This window comes from Cyrtonyx montezumae, unplaced genomic scaffold (genome assembly GCF_038088225.1).
Source record: "Cyrtonyx montezumae isolate F1298 unplaced genomic scaffold, pur_monq_1.0 scaffold_8, whole genome shotgun sequence".
Classification (NCBI taxonomy): Eukaryota; Metazoa; Chordata; class Aves; order Galliformes; family Odontophoridae; genus Cyrtonyx; species Cyrtonyx montezumae.
This window is the reverse complement of record NW_027072089.1, coordinates 28108032-28130745: the sequence shown is the minus strand read 5'-3', so window position 1 is coordinate 28130745 and position 22714 is coordinate 28108032. Positions and strand designations below refer to the sequence as shown.

The following is a 22714-nucleotide window of genomic DNA, read 5'->3' as shown; positions in this document are numbered from 1 at the left end:
GCGTGGATAAATTGCGCTTACATACTACCAATCACAGGCATGAAGCAGCCCTGAAACTGTACAAGGTAAGCCAGTGACAGCAATTTAATTTGGCACCAAGTAGACTAGGAATTAACTGTTTCGGTGCTAATTGAACAAGACTGTGATTAATCAGCAGAAAAAATGTTTATGGAACGTGTGTGTAATCAAAAAAAGCCTACGTAGGCTGGTTAGGAGCATGTGCTAGCAGCGAATTGCATAGATTCATCTGAGGGCCCATTCAGCCTTCAGTTTGAGAACAAAGGGAAAGTAAGTTTATTTTAAAAAATCCTCTCATAATACATAACTGGAGGGGTTTTACGTGTCTGATAATCTTTTCAGACTTTGTCCGTTACGTTTTGGTTGGAGGCTTGACAGAGATTATGGAAAATGATGAATTTTCCATACTGTGCATAGGGAAGGAGATCACTTTCTGGCTTATATATCTGCTTGCAAACATAGTCTATGACAGCCAAGTTATTTTACATTGGTATTTTCTCTAAGGACATGCAATATGCCACATTATTACCAAGGATATTCAAAAATAAGCTTTGCCATCCTTTTGTCTGGCCTTCTTTTCTAGGACAGTAATGATTTTTCACAAACATGAAAGGGTGTGGTGTAGATAAATATGTTAGTAGAATGGCAACTATATTTTTATCTTTACTGGAAAAAACTATGTGGATATAATGAATATGTGGGAGTGATGAATACCATTTATTACACAACTTGTCATGACTTTTTCCAAACCCTAATTATGGGGTAACTTATTTTTTGCAGTGTGTTTACTGGATTGGCTTGATTGTCTTGGTTCATGTACAAAATATAACACATTCATTTCCAAGATGAATAACTTTGTAACTTATTAAAAACTTCTTTTGTCTAGGGGATAAAAAAAATTCAGGAAATATTGCAAACCATTAGTCACTGTAACAAGCTCTAAATATGATTAGAAAATCCATTTTGCAAGTGTTATCTATTGATTTATACTAGAAATCTGTGATAACTAAACTATAAGGAGTCATCTGCTGATTACAGCAGCTATGTTGGTTTTCTAATCATGTTGAAAATGTGTGCATAAGGAGCAAATACAGAAAAGCCTCAGCAGACCTGTAGTTTAAGAAAAAAAAAAAATTGCTGGCTTTCAGCCATGTTCAAATGGTTGTTCTGAGTTAACACAGAGTGCATGGGCAGTAATTTGATTTTTAATTTTATAACCTGATAGTTGTAATCTTGGTGGATCTTCTATGGACAAAAATGGCAGCAATGCAAGATCAGGTCTATTATATTCTCCCATTGTGCTGGTTGCTCTGCTAATTCAGTCATGTATTTTATTTAAATTGCATTATTTTCCTTAAATCCATGTGGACAGCTGTTTATTCTTGTTTGATTGCTCTTTTTAGAAGGACCCAAAGTCCAGTTTTGAAAAATGCCACAATAGCAGAAAGTGTAGTGGTAATGTCTGCCAACCTCAGCAACGAAACTGCCTTCAGATGTTGCTACTCTTTGTCATTTGTGAAGTGACTCGTTGCTCACTCCAGTTATGCTAATTGTGGAGCCACACTGCAAATCAGGATTTTTAAATGACCTGGATTAAACGTAGTTGGTCTCCATCTCTTTTTTGGAGTGTTAATCTGGATTACTTCAATGATCTGAGGTATAATGCTACCCTCCGGAGAGATGCAGCTGCAAACCATGTCACAGGTAGGAGTTGGAGAAGCAAAGGACTTTTCACAGGTGGCTTTACTGTCAAAGCTTCAGGGACAATTGAAAATAAGATGCCTTTTTTAAAATTTTATTTTAATATAAAAAGTAAATTAAGTGATAGGCGTAACTATGGAGTTTCAGGATACAAAACAGCTACTCCTCATTTCAACCAATTCCTAGGAAAATCCTGGTCGAACATATTTGGTTTTATTATATGAAAAAATTGATTTTAAATAGAAAGGAGCAAGTCTCAACTTTTAGCCCTCATCTGTTACAATGTCCTAACGCTGATGGTGCTCTTCTTTCCACATTCTGTTTTTTTTTACAATCAGTAGTGCCTGTGTGGTGCTGTTATCCTGACCATCAGGTGACCACCACCTTCATCATTTAAGTTCCATCTCTGAGTCAGTTAAGATGGAAGACATCTCAGAGGAGAAGAAATGCATATGATCTTAGACACAACCTGAACTTCATGTCCTACAGAAGGACAACCTAAACTCTAAATATGGTAATCATAAGGTTGCTAGTCTCCTGATACATTCATTTTTTAGGACCTGTCCCTAAGATTGCTAGTGAGAATCTCAACTTTTTAAAGTTTTGGTCTCCCATGACTCCCTCAGAAAGCTTAGAAATTTTTACCCCGCTAGATTTAAGACCTCTCAGAAAGCAGACAGCACATGCACATACAAACACAATTTCTCATGTAATCTCAATTTAAGGCAAGTTTGAATCAGTCAATTTACTGGTGTATTATTATTACTGTTTCAGATTTGGGGTTGGTAGAATTAGAGTGTATTGCAAAATATTCTATATGTGCACATTTTATAACAGAATGTCATGCCACTGCAGGTCATCCAGGCAACTTTAGTTGTAATTGTGGATGCACTCTCGGTCCTTAAGGTGGAAATTAGATTTTGTAAGTCTGTTATCTACTGGCAGATTGATACTTTTGTAAGGTCTTGGTTAAGACCTTACCAAGAGAGATATAAACTTTATTTTCTTATACATCAGATAAACTTTTAGAGCACCTAAGGAAAAAAAAAAAAGCCATTAATTTGTATGAATAATAAATATACGCCTTGGGAGCAATATCGAATATTCATGAATTGTGTTTATATTCGAGCAGCTCTTCTAACTCTTTTAAAATTAAAGTGCTGTGAATATGGTTTGGCAATAAAGACTTTAATACTAAAACCATCTGAAAGCACAGAAAAAAGATTCTGTGACTTTGTTCCTTTGCTTTGTCAGGCACCTCAGTTTTTTCTTTAGTCATTTATATTTATTTAAATGTTATTGTTTTGTGAATTTTCTTTTTATGAGTGTTGCCGTAACAGCTTGATTTCTCTTCCTGTGCTTAACTATTGATATAATAAAAGGATGTCTTTTCATGACCGTAGCTTTTAAACCCATCATGAACATCAGAGCTTCCCTTCTGAAGCAGTATAATTTTGAGGCGGTATCAAAATGTCACTTTTAAAGTTAGGTTCTAAATGTTGTAAAGTAAAACTTTCAGCTGTTTTCTAAGTTATGTTAAAAAGGAATGTCTCCTTGAAGAAGGTGCAGCTGATTATGTGACTGCTAGGAACAAGAACAAAGATAGCCTTACCCTAGATGAACTCAGCTCAGGCTAGAAGATGTTTCCAAAGACTTGCAAATATGGAGCTTGATATTAGCAAATTAAACCACAGAAGAGTGGGGAGTTCTTCACAGTATCCATCAAGAAGTATTCAGTAACTCCACAAGTAAACAGAGAAAGCCTCTATAGCAACAGAGTGCATTTCCATTTTGCAGGAGGAAGTGTTGGACTTCTGCAGATTTGGGGAGAGGAGGTAGGAAAGTGATCTCTCTGGATATAAACTACGTAGTGCTGAAACTACTCTTAAGGAAGCCATTTTGTAGCTTAGTCAAATAGCTTTTGACTCGGGGAACCACATATATCATGTCTGGTGCTCATAAAGTAGTTTCCAAACACTTCTAATAAATAAATAGCAAAAGGAGTTTGAATGTGACAGGACAGTCTTTTTGCAAGTAAACTGTACTGGCTGCTAAGAAGTTTTAGGTAGCCAAGTAACAGAGTAAAGGGTTCAATTTCTAATCAAAAATAAATATTTGAACTCAGTGTATCAAAATATTATTAAATGAACCCAGAATAGCTTTAACAGACAATTTTATTTAAGGTTTATACTTCAGTTTCTGTTATACATGCAGCTCTTTTGGAGCTCAGAGCAAGTGACAAGCAGCAGTTAGCAGAGAAATACTCAGCTGTGTGAAAACTCCATCGGCTTTCCCTTTATTGACAAAATATTGATCCATAACACTATTAATGCTATGATTGTCAGTTCAATTTGGATAGATCACTTTACCTCTCCTGTTCTCAAATGGCAAAGATATTACCCAAAAGGAGTGACCTGATTTCAGTTTAAGAAGGTTAAAGGTTAAAGGTTAGCTCAAAAGCATCATCTGCCTAGCTGCTTAACTTTAAACTGATCAATTTAATGAAAATCTGTTTTGCAGATGGAGTTTTAATGTCTTTGGCAGGATTTAGGCAGCTTTAACATTAGACGTATGCTAGTAAAAATTATTTCTTTATTTGACCAGAACAACACCTTTTCTTTTATGTTTTAAGGTAAAAGGCATGTGGGATATGGTATTTTGGCAAAGAACCCAGAAGCAGAAAGTGTTGATGATCTTTCCATATGGGCTCAAAAACAGAATACCTTTATGTCTATTGCTAACGATGACTGAAGAAACAAACAAAGCTGCATTCATTTTTTTATTTTTTTTTAACCATAATGTTTTACTTTGAAACCATAAAAAAGAATTTCAGGCTAAACTGTCCTTGAAAAAGGCTTGTCTTCTTTGCCTAGGGTGGAATGCAACAGTATTCACATTTTTAACCTGGCAGACCAAGCTGATTGTCTCTTTGAAACCTTGTATTTGTAGATCAGCAGAGTTCTTTTTTTCTGCTTGCAAACCGAGTAGTAATTGTGTTACTTAACTGTAGATACCATAAATAATAAGGCAAATTAGTCAATCCAAATGGTAAATTTTATCTGATGGAGGTTATCCGAATAAACAAAGCATTAGATCCTCAGGAGTGTAAAGCAGAGCTTTGTGTTTATGTCTTCTGAGAATCTGGCCCTCACAATTTTTGCCAAGATAATTAAGTTTCAGCACAAGCATGTCTTTCTATTTTCAGATCTATGCAATTCAATAGGAATTTCTTGGGCTGCTAATGCAATACTATTATATGTTAGCTTTGTAATTAGCTAGGACTCTATCCCTTTGCTGAAATGCATTGTAATATTACACACACGAGCATAGCTTGCATGTAGCAGTCATAAATGTGCTGCCCTTTGTTTCATATTGACCTTCCAACTTATTTTAAAAAAAGTTTACAATGAGCCTTTGTTTTGTCCACAAATGATCATAAACAGCTTTCTAAAGAGCCCAATAAAATGAGATAATCACAAATGTATAACATCACATATTGAAAGGGTGGAAGAACAAACGGGGCTTTTACTATATTTTATAGGATGGATTTATAGCCTGTCCTTGGGTCACTTAGGGCCAAGAATTTTCACGGTCAGCTGGTTGGTCTTGCTTGCTAGCATCCTCTGCAGGAAATACAAATACTATGCAGCACCTGCTCTTCAGTTGGGGTTATATGCTCCTGTTTTAAAGTGAGGTGTCCACAGCTCTTCTGGTTCAAAGTCAGAAGCTTAATTAGGCTACCTCTGTTTCTGTACGCGCCATCAGCGAAGCAGAATATTCTGCCTGGATTCCACAATGATATTTGCATATTTGGGTTTTAAATCAGCTGAGGATGTTGAATGCTTTGCTCATCTTTGGTACATGCAGGAGGCACAAGTGGGATTTAGTCCATAGGTAACTTTTAGTGTGGCAGTTCCCCAAGGAACATTGCTTGGGTTTTTCTCATTATTCTTGTTCTGGATGAAAGCATCGTTGTTAGGAATTAACAACTGAGATGCGGGTGTGAAGTATATGCACGTGAGAGTGAATGGACTAACATCCCCAATCACTTTGTTTGTTTTACTCTGTTTGGCATGCAACGTTGATACTTGATCAGCCCAGGATTTACACAGTTGCATTCTTTTCATTTCAATTGTCCTGCACCAACTTTGTGATTTAAAATCAAATATCCTAGGTATGTGCCAGTCCAATTATTTGACTGTCATTGTCCCAGTATGATAGTAAAAGAGGTCAGGAGATTGTGCAGCATCGATTTGCATAAAAATCATTGTGCAAAGGAAATTGGAATATGTCTGCACATCTGAGGAGGCAAAGGATATTTTGCTTAATCTTATTCTTGTTTGTTTAGGTGGAGAAAGCTGTTTTCAGTGGTAAACAAAAGTTATTCTGATTTGTTGCTAAACATAAACCTCGCAATAGGAGATATTTCAGTTTTTATAGTACTTGAAGATTTATGCTCATTAAAGATTTTAAATGTTTTATGAAATTTAATTTCCACTGCATGCTTTAGTTACTGTAGTTGTGCTTGCGCATATAAAGACAAACAAAGGTTGAAAGTATGCTGCGTAGCCAGCTAATGTGTATACTGACTGTACTCACACTCTATTGTCAAGTAGATTTATTTTCCAAAAATGCAAGTTGGAAAATAGCAGAACAGTAATTTCAAACCTATTCTTTTTGTTTTGAATTTAAAACATAATACCAGAAAAGTATTTTTCAAGTTATATTTTAGGCATATTTTATTTGATATCCAGATGTTGTCTGGCTCTCAGATGGTCCTACATACATAGCAAAAATAATATACATTGCATTTGGTTTATGGTACACTGCTAATGCAGAAAAATTCTCTCAAATGATGGTTTACAGAATCCTCATTGAAATGTCCAGTATCTCAGACTGAGTTTTGTCCTGGATGCGGATGTAGTCACCCTTTGAAAGGATACTGTACCAGTCTGTTTGGACATGCCTTTCAGTGCACAGCCTGCCCAGGGGAGCATGAGTTTATAGTTTCTCTTGCAGAGCAGGAAGAGTGAGCGAAGAGGAGAGTAAAAGCAGCGTAGAGGATCAGCCTCATTTATTCAGTATGCTCAGCACACAAAATGGCTGTGTAACAGCTGTTTTGTGCCTGGAGTTCTTTCACTCTGACATTAAGAGAAAAATGTAATTATTTCTGACTGAGGTTCAAGGTAGAATTGCAATGTATAGTGTATGTGAGGCTATTACATCAATATGTGTGCATGTGTATATGTGCATAAATTGACTCATCTATGAATTTTGCAGCCGCTCCCACCCAGCACTGCAACGTAGATTTTCTTGTTCCCCTTAGGAAATTGTATCTGATATCGCACCACACACTACAGGTGTCTTCTCTAAAATTTGTAATCTCAGTCTAGCAGACTCTCCCAGGTGGGATTGTTCTGCATCACCTCTTACACGTAATTAAGGATGAGCACCGAATAAAAGACTGAAAGCGTGACAGTGAAGTTGTATTTTTGACACGTGTATGTGTATTTCAGCTTTACCATTGTTTTTGATAAGTGACTGGGGAGAAACTTTGCACTGGTCTATGCATCTTTTGGTCCATTCAGACAAAGCCAGAACTGGGAATCTTAGGAGGATGATCTATTGTTAGGATTGATGGGAGGCCTCATATGTGCAGAACTGAGCTTTGAGTGTTTTGATACACAGCTCTTGAGACGGCATTGTCTCTATACGTGTCTATCTCGCTGGACAGATAAATTAATTTCCTGCATTTATTGGTGGTTTTTTTATTTTTATTTTTTTCCTTTAGGAGTATAACTATCCAGTGATGCTCCAGTCAGATTTTGTAAGGGGAAATAATGAAAACGCTGGTGTGAAATGCTGAGTAATACTGATTCTGTTGAGTTTAGCAAGAGCTTGGCACAATCGAGGGGAAATTCGTAGGTAAAATACAAAATACAGAACAACAGGAAACAGGTATTAATTTCATTAAGCGTGTAGGATTTTTATGAGAAAAAAGAAAAAAAGATAAAACCAAAACAAAACCCATAAATTTTCAAAGGTAACTTGACAGGCCTGTTTTTTTTTTTTTTTTTTTTTTTTTTTTTTTTTTTTTTTATCCTTGTGGTCTATCTCTTAGGCTGACTGGCAGGTAGTGCAAAATAACGATGGTCATTTTAGTCCTCATGATTATATTTAAAGAAGGTGAAGCTTTGGTTCAGAGCCTTTGCTTTGTGGACAGCTGTGAAGGAGGATGTCACAGAAATGACCCCATTGGTCTGCAGAGGATGGTGCCAGCCCTGCAGTTCAGCAGTACACAGAAACACAGAGTACTGTGCACCATAGCCTCAGGGGAAACTGTATGTGCTACTCTCCCTGTGGGAGGGAAGGCATTAAGATAATCTTTAGCTTTTAAAGACAGGGGGCATTGAAGGAAACAAAAATTGAGCAAAGGTTGTCCTTGAATGATAAAGTGTGCAGATTCCCCTGCCTGAGGCATCCTACTGTAATAGCAGTGACAATAACAGAAAACCTGTTTTTATCATATATGAAGACCGTGAGCTATTGCTCTTGCTTGATATACATGATTTGGAAACTACAGGTTTCTAACAGGAACCATACATGATAAAATAATTAAAAAAAAAAAAAGTGGACACTTGAATGCATGAGTGTCTAGCTACTATTTTATTGCTTGATTATGTGCTAATGACCCAGGATATAGGGGCAGTATTTAGAAATCAGCCCAGGTAAGAGTTTTTATTCATAATTTCTGTTCTCCATTGTAAATTGTCCCAAAGAACAAAAGCATTCTCTGCTTCTTTGTCCTGGCCCTGGAAAGAATAATAATAGGGCCACACTACCCATAGAAGCAGCACAGAATCTGCTGTCCAGAAATAGTTTGTGCTCCAGGTTTTCTGATAGAAAAAAACTACCCTTATTCAGAGAGGGTTCAATACCAATTCTATTGTGATCACACTGTTTAAAACGATTATATATAGTGGACACATTCCTAACCAGAACTTCAACAGGCACTTCCAGTGGTCTACGTCATTCTAAAATTTCTTTGCACTAATAGAATGTTTTCTTGATAAAAAGGAAGGTATTTTTCAAGAGAAATTCTGAACAGTTGCAACTATCTCAAGGATCAGGCATGAGTGATGCTATCAAGCATTCTGCACACTAAATTCAAAAGTATGGATCTTAATGGCAAAATACAAGGAAGTGCACTTCTTATTCTAATAGTAGTGTTCCTGTTTCTGTGCAATCTAGACAAAATCTTGCATTCTGGGAAATTAGTTGAGGTAAAAATACTAAAGTTTTCTAATTAAACAGACAATTTGTGAATGACCAGAAGTTTGATACTTTTTCAACTAGAACAAACCAGAAAAAAGGTCTAATGTTTTTCTAGCTTTTTGTGTCTGCTAGGGACGAAAGCATGGAAAAAATGCTTGCTTTACTACTGAAATGAGACAGCTTTTAGTAGCTAGATGTTACTATTTTGGAAATGCCCTTCGGCATTTGCAGATATGTATGCAGCTAATGAATGAGTGGAAATTAGGAAGACTGAAGCTGGTGGAAAAAAAAAAAATGGACAAACAGCAAGTGTTTCTGAAAATCTACTGTCCTTACTTGTCCGGGAGCCAATGTGACTCATAATCTTTGACCTAGGAGGAAGTCAGAACCCTGCTGCTATGTATCAGAGCAGGATCTTGTGAAGTCAGCTTTCAGATTATTAAAACATAGTCTACAAAAATAGTTTAAGAGTAATTTTACCAAGTTGTGACCTAGAACCATTGGAGTGGTTCAGAAGCTCTACTGCATTGGCCCCCACGATTAATCCTGATGCAGATGCATCTCAGGCACAGCTCTTGTACCTAAGTTGTGGATATCCTTTGTCGTTTTTTTGCTTGCCTAGCTTCATAAGTCATGATGAATTGGATCTGCTGTCAGTGTGCTCTGTCTCCCTGCTCCTAATCTACTGGTGTGTCTTGCAGTGTGTCAGGCTTCATAACTATCTTCACAATACTTGAATTTCGGTGGCTTATATACTCAAGGGATGAAAATCATCAGAAAGAATCAGTAGAACTCCTGGAGAGTATTTTTGAGAAAGAGTAAATTCTTTCACAACTATGTGCTTTGTAGTCTGATTGCTTGAAAATTAAAAATAGGTTTGTGGGGTTCACTAATATCCAACACCTGGATCCAGCAGTTTTTCTGGGGTACTTCCTGAGTTCATGAAGTTCATGACATTTCCGCCCTCAATTTCTGTGGCCTCAGTGACCTCAAAAGTACCAAGGGGATGATAAAGTTTTTGTGAGACATTTGGGGATATACAAATGACAGGAGCTATGGTGTTGGAGTTCTATTTATATGGTTTGTTTATGTATGTATGTATGTATGATAAGGAAGAGGATTGAGCTGATAATCAATAAGAGCGCTCTCATACCTCCTGTTAGAGAATTCAAGCCTATATCCCAAGCTGAATTCTGCAGGTATAAAGGTTCTGTGCCTCATGTGTTCACAATAGGAACGAAACAAATGTCTGCTTACTTTTTTAGTAGTTGCTTACCCTAATAGCTTCGGAAGATAAGCTCAGTACTATCACTACTATGAAAAACAGAATGGCCTTGGGAAAAAAAAGGTGCTTCTAACGAAGCAGAGGTGAGAGAGAGATTGGCCCCAGTATGTTTGACATTCTTAATGGACCTTATAGGGATGTAACTATGCATATCACTTAATTTCTTCATATATATATATGTGGATACGTTTGTATTTCTCTCTGCTTATATTTATCTGTATGTGTGCTTGATTGAGTGTCAGTTTGTGGGAGGAATAAGTTAGAAGCGGAATCTGAAGTTTTCATGCCCATGAGAACTTCAGAGAGCCAGATGTCATCCAAAGCTAGTGTTAGAGTGGAAGGCACAGTTGCTGGAGACTGGGTTTCTTGCACAGAGGGTGCAGTGGGCGAAGCAAAAAGGCAGGTGTGTGTGCTTATAAAAGTGTACACTTCCCAAGAGCATAAACTGAATGTAAAACTATGCATGTCCATATGTACAAAAGGCTGCCACTGTCACCTTCTATAACACTATGAATATCCATACATGTTAGTATCTGATGTAATAATGGTTAGGTTTTGATTTCTGTTTTATTTTTCCTCTCCCACTTATTCATAATAAAATAAACTCTTCAAGGGCTGAAATTTTCAGGATTTGATTTAACTTTAAAGAATATTTCTTTCTTCTTTGGAGTTGTTTCTGAGTCACTACATCATGATTTATCTTATCTACTTGTCCTAATGAAAAATACTCCGTTGCAAATAAAGTTACTCAAGTACATCTTTTTCAGTAGCTGTCCATAACGTAACAGAATGTTATTTTAGAAGAAACAACACATTAATAGGCGAAGTATGTAATCACTATCCTATCACAGCAAATTATGCCATTAGTCCACCTTATCTAATCTCTTTGCTCCAGACTAACAACAATTGCTTCTCAGAGTAGAGGGAAAAAAAAAAAAACCCACAAAAAAAGCCTCGGTGAGCAAATATGGAACAATTATGCTCATAAAGGGAGAAAATTATTTCTTTTTGTAGGTACTCTTCTTAAAGAACAGCGAATTAACATTGCACAAATTCAAATATATATATTTATATGCTTCTTTCCAAAAATGGTATTTGAATGGTCTTACACATACATGTACATCAATTCGGTTTATAAATGTAACTTCTGAATAATCTCAATCAGCACTAAGGAGTTTCACAGGTTAATTTAATTGGCATATAAATGTAATCTTCCATCTTAATGTGTTTATTCATCTGGCAACAGAAGAAAAAAGATGATGTATTCTTTCTTGTTTTAGGATCTTTCTATGTAGTCTTTTATTTCTTCATAAATAATCTTTATAAATATTTTATGATCTTTCTATCATATCTCTCTTTTGCTTTCACTATTCATGCACCATACAATTTCAGTCTATTCAGTGTTGCTTTTAGTGGACGTTTTTTCCACATTTCTGCTAACCCCAACACTGATCTCTGAACTCTTTCTGTCCCTGCTCATTTTTTCTAGAGATATTCAGATATTTCAGAACTGAACACACTGTTCTCAGTGGAGCTGTATGATTTTATTGTCCCATGCCTGGTGCATCCTAAAATATAATCTGTTTTACACAAATACTATTGCATTCTGTTCTGGAACTATGTTACTTTCATTGCGTGTCTCTTCCCATGCCTCTTTTCATACTGATGCCCATGTCCTAGAGTGGTTAAATTTAATTTAGACTCCAGTAATATGTTTGATTGGTTTCGATCGTTTCTTATAATATATATATTTTTTGTTTAATTTGTCAATGCTAAATTTCACCTGCCTGCTTAGATAGCTTTAAATCTCTGTGGTGTTCTTGATGTTTCTTTGTCTGGTCTTGACTGGTGTGAATCCTTTTACACTGTCTTAAAGACCAGTCCTAATGCGATGGTAGAAGACCCAGAGGTAATCTTTGCTATGTTGAATGGCTTGTTACTGCCTGTAGCTTGGTTTCTGTCTGTCAGTTTCCAATCCATGACTCTTTTTTGCTTCTGTGGTAGTTGCCTAGATTAAACGGTTAGGTCACCTCCTGCTTAGTTAGTGGAGACAGAGAAAACTCTGGTTGTGAATTAGACTGTGAGAGAACCAATTCCCCCCACTATTAATAGAGCGAGGGAAAAAAGTGCCCAGCTTACTCCCTTGTCACATTGCCTGCCTCTTCAGAGAGCTGCCTCTTGTTGCTTTCCAACATCTATTGATACACAGGGTGAACTGGGGGTGAAAATATCAGTCGACAGTTAACTATTTGTTGAGCCTGAAGAACAGAAATAGCTAATTAGCCATCTATCTGCAATTTATTTAATTTTTTTTGCCCCCAGATATTCCTTTGCAGGTGCAAAACTGAAGGTGTTTCTGAATGCAGAGTACAAGGCTGAAAAATAACCCAGAGACTCTGTAGTGTGCTCTTTTTATACAGTTAGTGCTAACTTTAATGTATTATTGATTGTTATTTAGGTATACCATGAAATACAGATGGAATATCTGTTGCGTTTGAACTCATACTGTAGGTGCTGTGTCGACTTTTGGGTTGTTGTGGCCTTCATGCTGTCTGACATTAAAACCTTGCACATTAGGGTTTAGAAATAAAAGTAAAATATAGTCACTATGTTATCCTGCATGTAGCGTGAAGTAATGTGAAACTGATGCCAAATGCCCTCCCCACCAAGTAAATAATACTAAAATAAAATACTAATTTCAGAGCAAGCCAGGAAGTTCAGAATTCCCCGTGTGAGTACATACAAACGCTGGCTTAGAGTAGTCACCACCTGAATTTTAATTAGCCATGCTACCTGCCAGTGCTAAAGGAAGTGCTAAAAGGGAAGGGATTAGGGCTCTGAGTTCCAGACAGGCCAAGTGCTCCTGTCGATCACCTGTGTTCACCACCTGGGTCCTGACTGAGGATCAGGCAGTGATCAGCTCTTCTTGCCTTGCATAGCCCTCTGGGCTGAATGCATCAGCTACTTTGAAATACTTTGAAATATAAAGAAAAGTGACATCAGAGGATCAACAACTGCTGAAGTGTCACTGCAGAGCCCTGTGATACTGCTAATTATTTAAAGCAAAAACGTGTGTTGATAAGCATTTTCTATGGCTGTGGCTCACTGAATATCTTTACAAAATCAGGTTTGAAATGCTTCTAGATTCCCCAAACCCCCCTTTATTTATTTATTTATTTTGAAAATTAAGGTGCATAACTGTTGTTTTTTATTTCCTACTTTCACCCATAAAATTCAACATGGATGGCTCTCATTCTTTCCAACAGTTTGCATCTTAGAGTAGTTTGCTTTTTTTTTTTGAAACCCTTCTTCAAAAGGGCATTAGTAATTGGAGAAAACTTGAAATACAGAAGTGTACAACAAAGGCACAAGCGCAGGCCGATACTCCGTAACCTTGGCTCAACTCCCTCTCTGCTATGAATGGAGCAAAAGCAACTGGATATTTGCCGTAAGTTCCCTGCAAAGGGGAGGGAAGGGTTGCTCCACTGGTGCTGGGGAATCCCTGGATGGCAGTGAGAGCCATGTCTTTCCCTGTACACTATGCAGGAGGTATGTCAGGAGGAGCAGTAGCTAGACTATGCATCAGTGTTTCTGTGGTGAGAAGGAAATCTCCCCTGTCGTGGACAGATCCTGGGCAGGGCTGGCTCTAGGGGACACTGGGGAGAGCAGGAACCTTTTTGCATGGTACAGAAAGACAGAAGCTGTTGTCACAAGGCATAAGTTTTTCCTGCAGTCCTGGATTTTGATCCCTGGCTCAGGTAAGTTACAATTCTCTGTTTACCTTCCATGGAGCTGCTCTGGTTGTGTTAGAGAGTTCTGGACTTGAACAGCCACAGCTGTATCCAAGCCCTGACTGCTCCTTTTAGTTGCTAGAACATAGCAGATTCTCACTCAGCCCCCTTCTCCAAACTTGCATGAAATACTTTTAATCTAACTTCTTTGCTTTGGTGAGGATTATTTCTAAATTTACCATGTAAATAAAATATTCAGTTGCAAATGACATAAGCAGAGTCCACAAAGCATTTTCTTTAGTGCAAGAGAACTCATGTTAAAGTCTGAACAATTCAAAAGATAGAACGGTTTTACTGGTTGTATGACTTCTTATCCTCTGTAGGGTTTGTTTGAGACTTTAATTTGTTTGTTTGTTTCTTTCTTATTAAAATTGTGATGAAAGAGATGGGAATTATGTGGGCTAATCCATCTTTGTTGTACTATTGCTGATCTTGTTAGTGTTACTCCAAGGATAAAACTGGCTCAGGAGTTTTCTAAAATGACTGTATTTCCTTAACTCTGTCAACTGCCTGGGACATGGTTCTCCTGTGGTTTGACTGCTGTGGTTTGTCACTACTGTGAGGAATTATTCAGTTCAAAACGTTCTGTTATTTGGGTAATTTCTTGCTGAAATTGATGGTTACTGTTACTGTTTCTGTTTTTTTTTTTTTTTTCCCTAAGTTTATTTCTAGGGTTTTTCCATTTGTTTCTGGCCCTGTAGAGAAAAGGGTAGTTACAAAGGGAGAGTCAGAGAGACTGCTCCACAGAGAGGGTGTGAGAGAGATGAGAGGATTTTACTTTTGAAGTGTTTTCCTTCCACTGAAACAGCTCCCCTGCTTGATACGGAGTGTGTTGCTAGAACTAAATCCACTTCCTAAATATCTTGTACAGATCAGAACTAGTTACTGGGTAGCGATAATCATGACATACTTTGTGAGTGTACACATTAGGTCACCTCGCCCATAGCTGGTTTTTCCTCCTAAATTATTCCCCACTTGTGAGCATTTTTCAAGCAGCTACTATTTAAAACCAGAAAGCCTCCACCCTGAAAGGCCCCAACCTGTCAGAAACATTTCCTCTCTTGCCTCAAGCTTGGAATTTCACTCCAGAGCTCCGACTCCCTCGGGACTTTGCTGAGTGTCATCCTTGCCTGCTGGTTTGCTCTCTGCAGCCTCAGTCATGTACACATGCTGCCAGTGCTCACCACCTCACCACATTCTTCTTCCTGCTCTACCGGCATCACTACGTGTCTATTTTTACAGTATCATCTGTGTCTGGATTGGTGTAATTCCTGCTGTACTTAGCTCGATTTCATCTTTGCCAAGACTAAAACTCCTTTATATTTCTGCTCTTTTCTGCCAATAAGCTTTCCCACTTTCTCTTGTGTATACGTGTGAGTGTTTGTGTACATTATCACATACGAATTTCTAATTATTTGGGATGAGTGGGATAAAGCTTTTACTGTCTGAAGTTTGAGTTGGATGTGTTGTTTTCAAGTAATATAGACAGAAGAATGTATGCTGACCATCCCACAGGGAGATGTATTTTGAACCTTCTGCATATTTTCATTAGGAAAAATATGTTAGAAAGTTCCTTAACTGTATCAATACTCATTTTTTCATAAGGCTTTATGTGCCAAACCGAGCGAGCTGCACTAATACTGAGGGGAAAAAAAACGTTGTGATTTTGTGACTAATACATTTTAGAAACCTCTTACGTTTTTCCTGTAATAGCTTTTCCATACATAATAGTGTTTCAGTATGAATGCCTGACATCTCAAGGCCTATCAGAGTTGAAAAAGAGTGCTAGCATTCTGCTGGAAAGCTGGAAACTTCCCACTTCCAATGCTATAAAGCTCCTTTTTCAGGCTCAAAGATCACAAGATTAACACATCACCGTAGAAGGCCCATCCTGGGTGTTGGCCCAGTGTAATTTGAAAGGAAATTTTTCCATTTGAAAGGAAGCAAGGAAAAATAACTTTGTTTGCAGCAAAATCAAGCTAATGGCAACTTATTTAAGCTATCTGGGCTGGGAGTGTTAATATTAACTGCCCATAGAAGTAGTTTTAGGTCTGGTTTCAAGCACAGAGATTACATTGACATCATCTTTGAGGAGAGATTTGATACTTCTCTGAAGACCATTTCCCTCTAACTTTTGCACCGTTGGTATAGGAGAGCACCTTGAGGTACCAGAGCATTACTTGTGAAGAACTCTGGATCCTTGTTGGGTTCACATTGGAAAACCAAAATCATCTATGTGGTATCAATGTGTAGGATGCCAGCAAAATATAGCATGTCACATCTCCAGACCATGGTCTTTCATTCTGTTCCAGGCATAACCAGTGAGGCAAATAGAAGGAATTATCTGCTCTATAAAGGTGTCAGGCCAAAGATTTGAGATTCTCAGTAAAAAACCCAGTGAGGCTAGGTAGCATCATTTAGAAAGCGTTAATGTCTGCAACATCTCAAGACAAAAGTAAATATTTCATTGACTTTGGTGGCACTAAAATTTCACATGACACAGTTAAATCTATTTTATATAAAATTTTGTGTATATTCATTTACATATAATGATATATCATGCGAGTACAAATGTTTCTGTTATATTCTATCCAATTATACTAACCAGTTTTGTTTAAACCAACTAATATGCAGATTTCTAGAATCTAGAAATTAAGAAATTAACTATCATGGTACAGTATTCAGGAAATATAATGAAGGCATGTTTAGCTCTATTGTGATATTGAGATTTGTTCCATTTACCAAGTGCCTGCCTCTTCTGTAAAACCATGGCTTTTTTTTTCTATTTTTATCAGTTTTCAGCTGCAAATGTTTTACATTATAACACTATGTAAAGCAGACTAAAAAATGGTAAGTCTAAGAACAGATAAGCTAAAGAATTAAGTTCTTTGGGCTAACTTCTTTTACCAGCTTTCACAGATACAGAGAGAGACTGTATCTGAAACCCCTCATCAGAACAAAATGAACATTTTAGCATTCTTGGACATAATATCAGGCTAATGTGCTCCCTGAATGACATCCATTGCATACTGTATAATTGCCAGCCTGCTTCTCCGAATGCCTTGAAGATTACATTGTTTTAATGTCCCAATATTAATAACCAGATGTGATCTTCTTCCTGCCCAGGGGTCAAGCGAGCTGGCCAGGTCAGGCTGTTTGTCTGTGTGCACAGACTGTGAAGTCTATTCAGAATGACAGGTATGGGGGGGTTGGGTGGTTAGGGTGTTAACCTCAAGACCACCAAAAGGGACTTTTCCCTGCTGGGAACAAAGACCAGCAGGAGCTTCAGCCTTTTTCAGTACTCCTGGGATTTTAACCAAGTGAACAAAAGACAATGCACAGATGAAGAAATACTCTTCACAACTGATACATAATTTAAGATGTTCAGTTACAAACAACCGGATATGTGTTTGTGATTTCATTTAAGTGCAGTCCAATTACATGCAATCAGTTAATATTTCTGTATGCACAGTTTCTGCATGATGCTTTATGTGCTGAGAGGATGCTCAATTGCTGGTGTTCAAATACACACTAGCCTTAAAAATAGCTGAAGCACTTAAACTATTTAACATTAAAACAACAGCAGCTTCTATGGGGTATTTTGTGCCCACTAGTTAGTATTTGCCAGTCTATGTGCAGAACTATTTTATAGCAGATAGTATAATATACTCTTATTAAACATATATTTATAAAATCATTTATTCATCTCTCTCTTTTTTTGTAAGGTAAAAAAAAAATCAAAAGAAGCTATTTGTTTCCTAATTGATTTTGTACGTTAGTTGTTCATTGAATAGATAAGTAGTGCCTGTGATATTTGATTACAGAGCAAGGCACCCATTTAACCTTCCGTTCTTTCCTGGCCAGGATTTCAAATACAATACAACGTACCTCCCTTAGGCTCAGTAGGATTAGACTGCTAGCAGTAATCCCTGATGCTATGAAATAGACCTGATAGAACTTCAACTCACTTGTTTAGGATTATGCTCATGAATTTCAGCTCATCTAGTTGCATTAACCCTTTGGGAGCTCCTGTGGGTTATGCTTTTATAAATAACAATGTATACTATGGTAAACAGTGGTAGATGAATATCAAAACCTATAACTGAGTTCTGAAGAATTCACTTGGCGATCAAAATGTAAAACCCACACTGAAAAAAAAGATACTGTAGCACAAATCCTCAGAATTTCTTTTAATTCTAATGTGCAGAAAACATTTGAAGTTCAATAGAATCTTTAAGTTATTCCATCTTTTTTTTTTTTTTTTTTTTGCATTGATTTTGAAAATTATTTTAATGAATTTTAATTCTCGATGTTGCACTGCAAAAACAGACCAGTGGTATCTGCTAGCTATGAAGCATTGGTGCAGAATCTCCCAATATAGTGACCTGAATGCAAGCATGGTCCTGGGATAATGAAAAAGGGTACTAGTACCTAACCCATTACTTCCTTACTTTCCTGTTGAAAGCAATGATCCCAATAAAGGTCATAATGACTTTTGATGACTTATGTCTGAATCCAAAAACACTGAGAGTACCAGACCATTTCTGATGGATTGCTAGACAGCTGGCAGGCAAAAAAATTGTAATCACTGCAGATTTGAGCCACCCTTTTTTTTTTTTTTTTTGACTTCTATTTAAATGCTGATTTTTAATCTGGCCAAATCGCTATTGGGAATAACCCTGTACCGGCAAGAAGATGGAACAGATCTTTTCTGTCTTTCATTTTCAGGATCCTAAAACCTACCAATGAAATAAATATTGTTTCCTATTACCAATCTATTTAGCCCTTAGTGGAAGAACGCATTAAATATGCATGCACACAGCTAATCGTATTAATTATTGAAATGAATGTATGTTTTACAATATTCAAGAAAATTACACATAAAAAATGGAGGGTTTGACTAGAAAATTCATCTTGGCAGTAGACAGAGTTGGATTAGAACTGGCTGCATATGCATGTTAAGACATCAGCTGTTGAAACTACTTTCCTCTCAATATACCTGCATGTGGAACTGCTGTATTTAAAGGCAAGATGGCAAGGAGGGTAAGAGCTACTAGTTGAGCTTGATGACACAGAAGCATTGGGGTATTCCTTTCTTTACTAGGAAATGGCAAGCCTTTTATTGTAGATCTGTTGGATACTCTTGGTACATTTGATGACAAAATGGTGTTGATGAATAGCTGAAGGCCCTGAGAGCAATAAATGAAGTTATTCTTGAGTGACTCCATTCCTTTGTTTTTGCAAGGGGACCTCAGGAGTGGAGGCAGTTTGGGGCAGCTGTTCATCAGCCCGGTGGGTGCACTCGTGTGCTCCCAGGTGGAGTGCTGTTGAGATCTAGTCTGTCACTCATCTCGACCAACATATGCTTGAGGCCATTAAAAGAAAAACATCTGTGCTTGGGGTTGGGATATCTCCAACACGCAGATGATTTTAATCTTTACAACTGTTTAATCAGATTTGGATGGTGAAATCAACTGTTTAACTGAGTTTGTTGCAAGGCTTTGGGTTTGGATATACCAGCTGTGTTGCAAACTGAGGTCATGCTGGTAGGATTCAATGGCCAAGGTATAATCCTGTAGCTATTATACAGTCCATAGACCCTGCTGGCTTCAATGTTTGGCTACTAAAGTAACACTAAGAGTAAAACGTGTGCCTTTGTTGTTTATATCTGGCAATGTGGTAATGAAAAGGATGTTGCTTCTCCTTCATAGAATTGTAGATGGATTGTGTTGGAAAGAACCTCATGGATCATCAAATTCCGACCCCAAATCAGCCTCTCTCAATTTCTTTTGTTATAGAAATATCTTCCAAAAAATCATTCTTAGTCCTGCTGCTGCAGCTCAACCTACAGTCATTTTCAATATTTAATATATTTAAACTTTTGTGCTCTGTTGCTTAAGTTTTGGTTTGACACATGGTATATTTCTGTTCCCTGATTGATTGCGAATGTCCCATTAGAAATTGGCTCTTTCATAAGCACTCAGTTTACACATTCAGAATGTGCTTTCCTCAGAAATTCTGCAGTATGCATTTAAACATAGCTGTTTCTGAAACAATTCCTCGCTTAGGTCAGCAAATTTAATTTGCAGAAATTCATGGAAAACAAATAGCCAAGATGGACATGGAAGGAACTAATCCCAAAATTTTAAGATTAGAATATTCAATATTTTCAGTTTTCCTTCCAGTGCTTTCATTCTAAGCATGGAATTTAGTGACCTTCGTTTTGCCATCTTCAGACATGATGAGAAATGAGAAGTACATATCCACACTTCTGGGAGGCTTCATCTGTTAGAAATAAAGTGACCCATCCATTAGCTGGCGTTTTTCACACTGAGCTTTTTGCCTGATCTATCCCAACTCACGCAGCTTGACTCTAGTAACAGTTTGATTCTGTTTCAGCCTTTAAGTGAGTGGGACCTTGATTCTCTCTGAAAACATCTCACTTCATACATGTAATTCAGATCAGCTAGTAGAGGCACTGGGCTTAGTCTCAAAGGTAATGGAAGCTTGTGTTTTTCAAGAGTGGTCTGCAAATGCAGAATATGCTTTCTCACTTTCTTGATCAAAATTTGAATTTTTTTGTATCGAAAAGCCCACTCATCTCTCAGATTCCTGCAGGGTAAAGCGTGCAAAGGGTGGGCAAAAAGAAATTTTGATGGCTTGGATATCAGTACTATTTATTAACGTGCTTTCCCTCGGTAAGGCAAAAAAAAAAAAAAAAAAAAAAAGAGGTGATGTGTGTGTGGGGAAGGGAATCTTATTAAGTCTAAATAAATAGACTGTAGGAACCATGGTAATACTTTACACTTCTGTAAAGTCTTTATTCTAGGGCTTTCAAAATGTTTTAACAGTGTTAATGAAATTCACAGCTCCTACGTTCTGTGTTAGCCTAAGTGCATATAGGGCCATCATCATGTACATACTGGTAGGCTGGAAGGGAGCTCATGGTTAACTGTGCAGCAGCATTGCACTGCAAGTATTTTCATGGCAGGTGAAATAAAAAAAAATCACTGTATTCAAGCGAAACTGTGCAGGGAATTGCCTGTAGGTAGGCAAAACATAATTACAAGTTGAAATTTGGCCAAGACATTTGTCTTAACACTCTTCCTCGTTTGAAAAAATGTGCCACGTACTTAATAACTTTATTAAGTACAAGCAGTTATGAAATCTGTTCTTTGTTTCAACCGAAAGAAAACATTTCCTAATAGGACGGTGCTGTTAAACACTGAGCTGAGGCACTGACTCATAACTAATTTAGACAGAGAGCTCCATCAATGAATTACCAAAACTCTTTTTTGTAGTGCTGGTGTTTTCCTTGGAGATCTCCCCTCCAAGTACTGCCCTTGCTTTAGCCTGCGAGATCTGAAGGGATCACAGCACAAGGTGGTATGGCTTAGGGCTGTATATAAAATGATGAAGGAGAGAGTGAAACTCAGCCATGTGCTCCCTTTACTCAACACTGTGCTGGAGACTACGATGGTGTTCAGTGAAACTCAGAGCTATTCCTTTCTCTGCAATAAATAATCAGCCTGTGAAATTCCCCGCTGTGGTGGGGGGTTATCCGGATAAACAGTTTATCAGGATTTTTAAGAAGGATAAGGGGATGAACATTAATGATGTTTCTGATTATGCAGGCTAAAACAAAAGATACAAGTGCGTTTCGTTCTCTATAATTATTGTTAAACTTAGGATATAAACAGACTCTCTTCCAGGGTCAGGCAAGGATCTCCTGTCACACTGTACAATCGCTTTGGTTCTCCAAAGGCATTTCAGTGAATCTGATATTAGCTACTTGCATATCCAGCAAGCTGGAAGAGCTGGGCCAGGAGCACTTCTGTGTTTCAATCTCTCTGTCTTTCAGACAGCATTAGAGTTCAAAAATGAATATGAGAACTCAGAGTTTCAAATACAAATATGACTCCTTTCTAATGGCAATTTTAGTCTTGTCAAGGCAAGATACTACTCTAGCAGTATGCGACCAAATCTGCATGTCTGAGTTATTATTATTATTTTTTTCTTTGTCAAATTATTACTCAGCATGGGAGAGGAGAGGCTGCATCATAATTACTGTTTTATTTATTTAATTTGGAAGTACAAACAATAGACAGGAAGGATAATTTGGCAACTCATTAATTTGCCCCCACCCAAAGATGGTGAGTTTTGACAAGTTTCCCTTCGGGTGAGAGTTTGCTGTCCTGTGGACTTCCATTTTCATATTTGATAACAATTCACCAGCATTATGCCATAGACAATTTGATATCCGAGGTGCAGCATATAAAAGTACAGACTTTGAACATGCTTTTCTTTCAAATTTTGATGGCCATTGGAAACATTTCATAGATTACTCTAAGAGCAGTCGTGGTTCAGTATTGCACAGTACCTCTGAACATTTTTATGAAGCACAACAATTTAGCTCCACTCCTTGAATGAGGATGGAGCATCTGCTGCCCAGCTTCTCTGAAAGCTCCTTTTTGTAGTCCACGTGGGACCATGTGAGATATAGCTTGACTCAGGTTATTATTTTTCATTGCAGTTTCGTTGGCATCACAATAGCATGTTAACTCTCTGTGGTAACAATTATTAAGTGTTTGGTGCACAGTGCTTCAAGCAAGGTTTAAGAAGACAAGCTTCAGTTCTGTGAACA

The 22714-nt window shown here is 37.5% G+C and overlaps 1 protein-coding gene across 1 annotated transcript in view; it reads left to right on the top strand.

Annotated features, from left to right (window-relative positions):
- ZFHX4 (zinc finger homeobox 4) overlaps window positions 1-22714 on the top strand; it is a 153739-nt gene that overhangs the window by 28087 nt on the left and 102938 nt on the right. The window contains exon 3 of the mRNA XM_065752871.1: window positions 1-65. This exon is cut by the window's left edge and continues 438 nt beyond it. Coding sequence (XP_065608943.1) covers window positions 1-65 — 65 coding nt within the window. The remainder of the gene's footprint in view (window positions 66-22714) is intronic.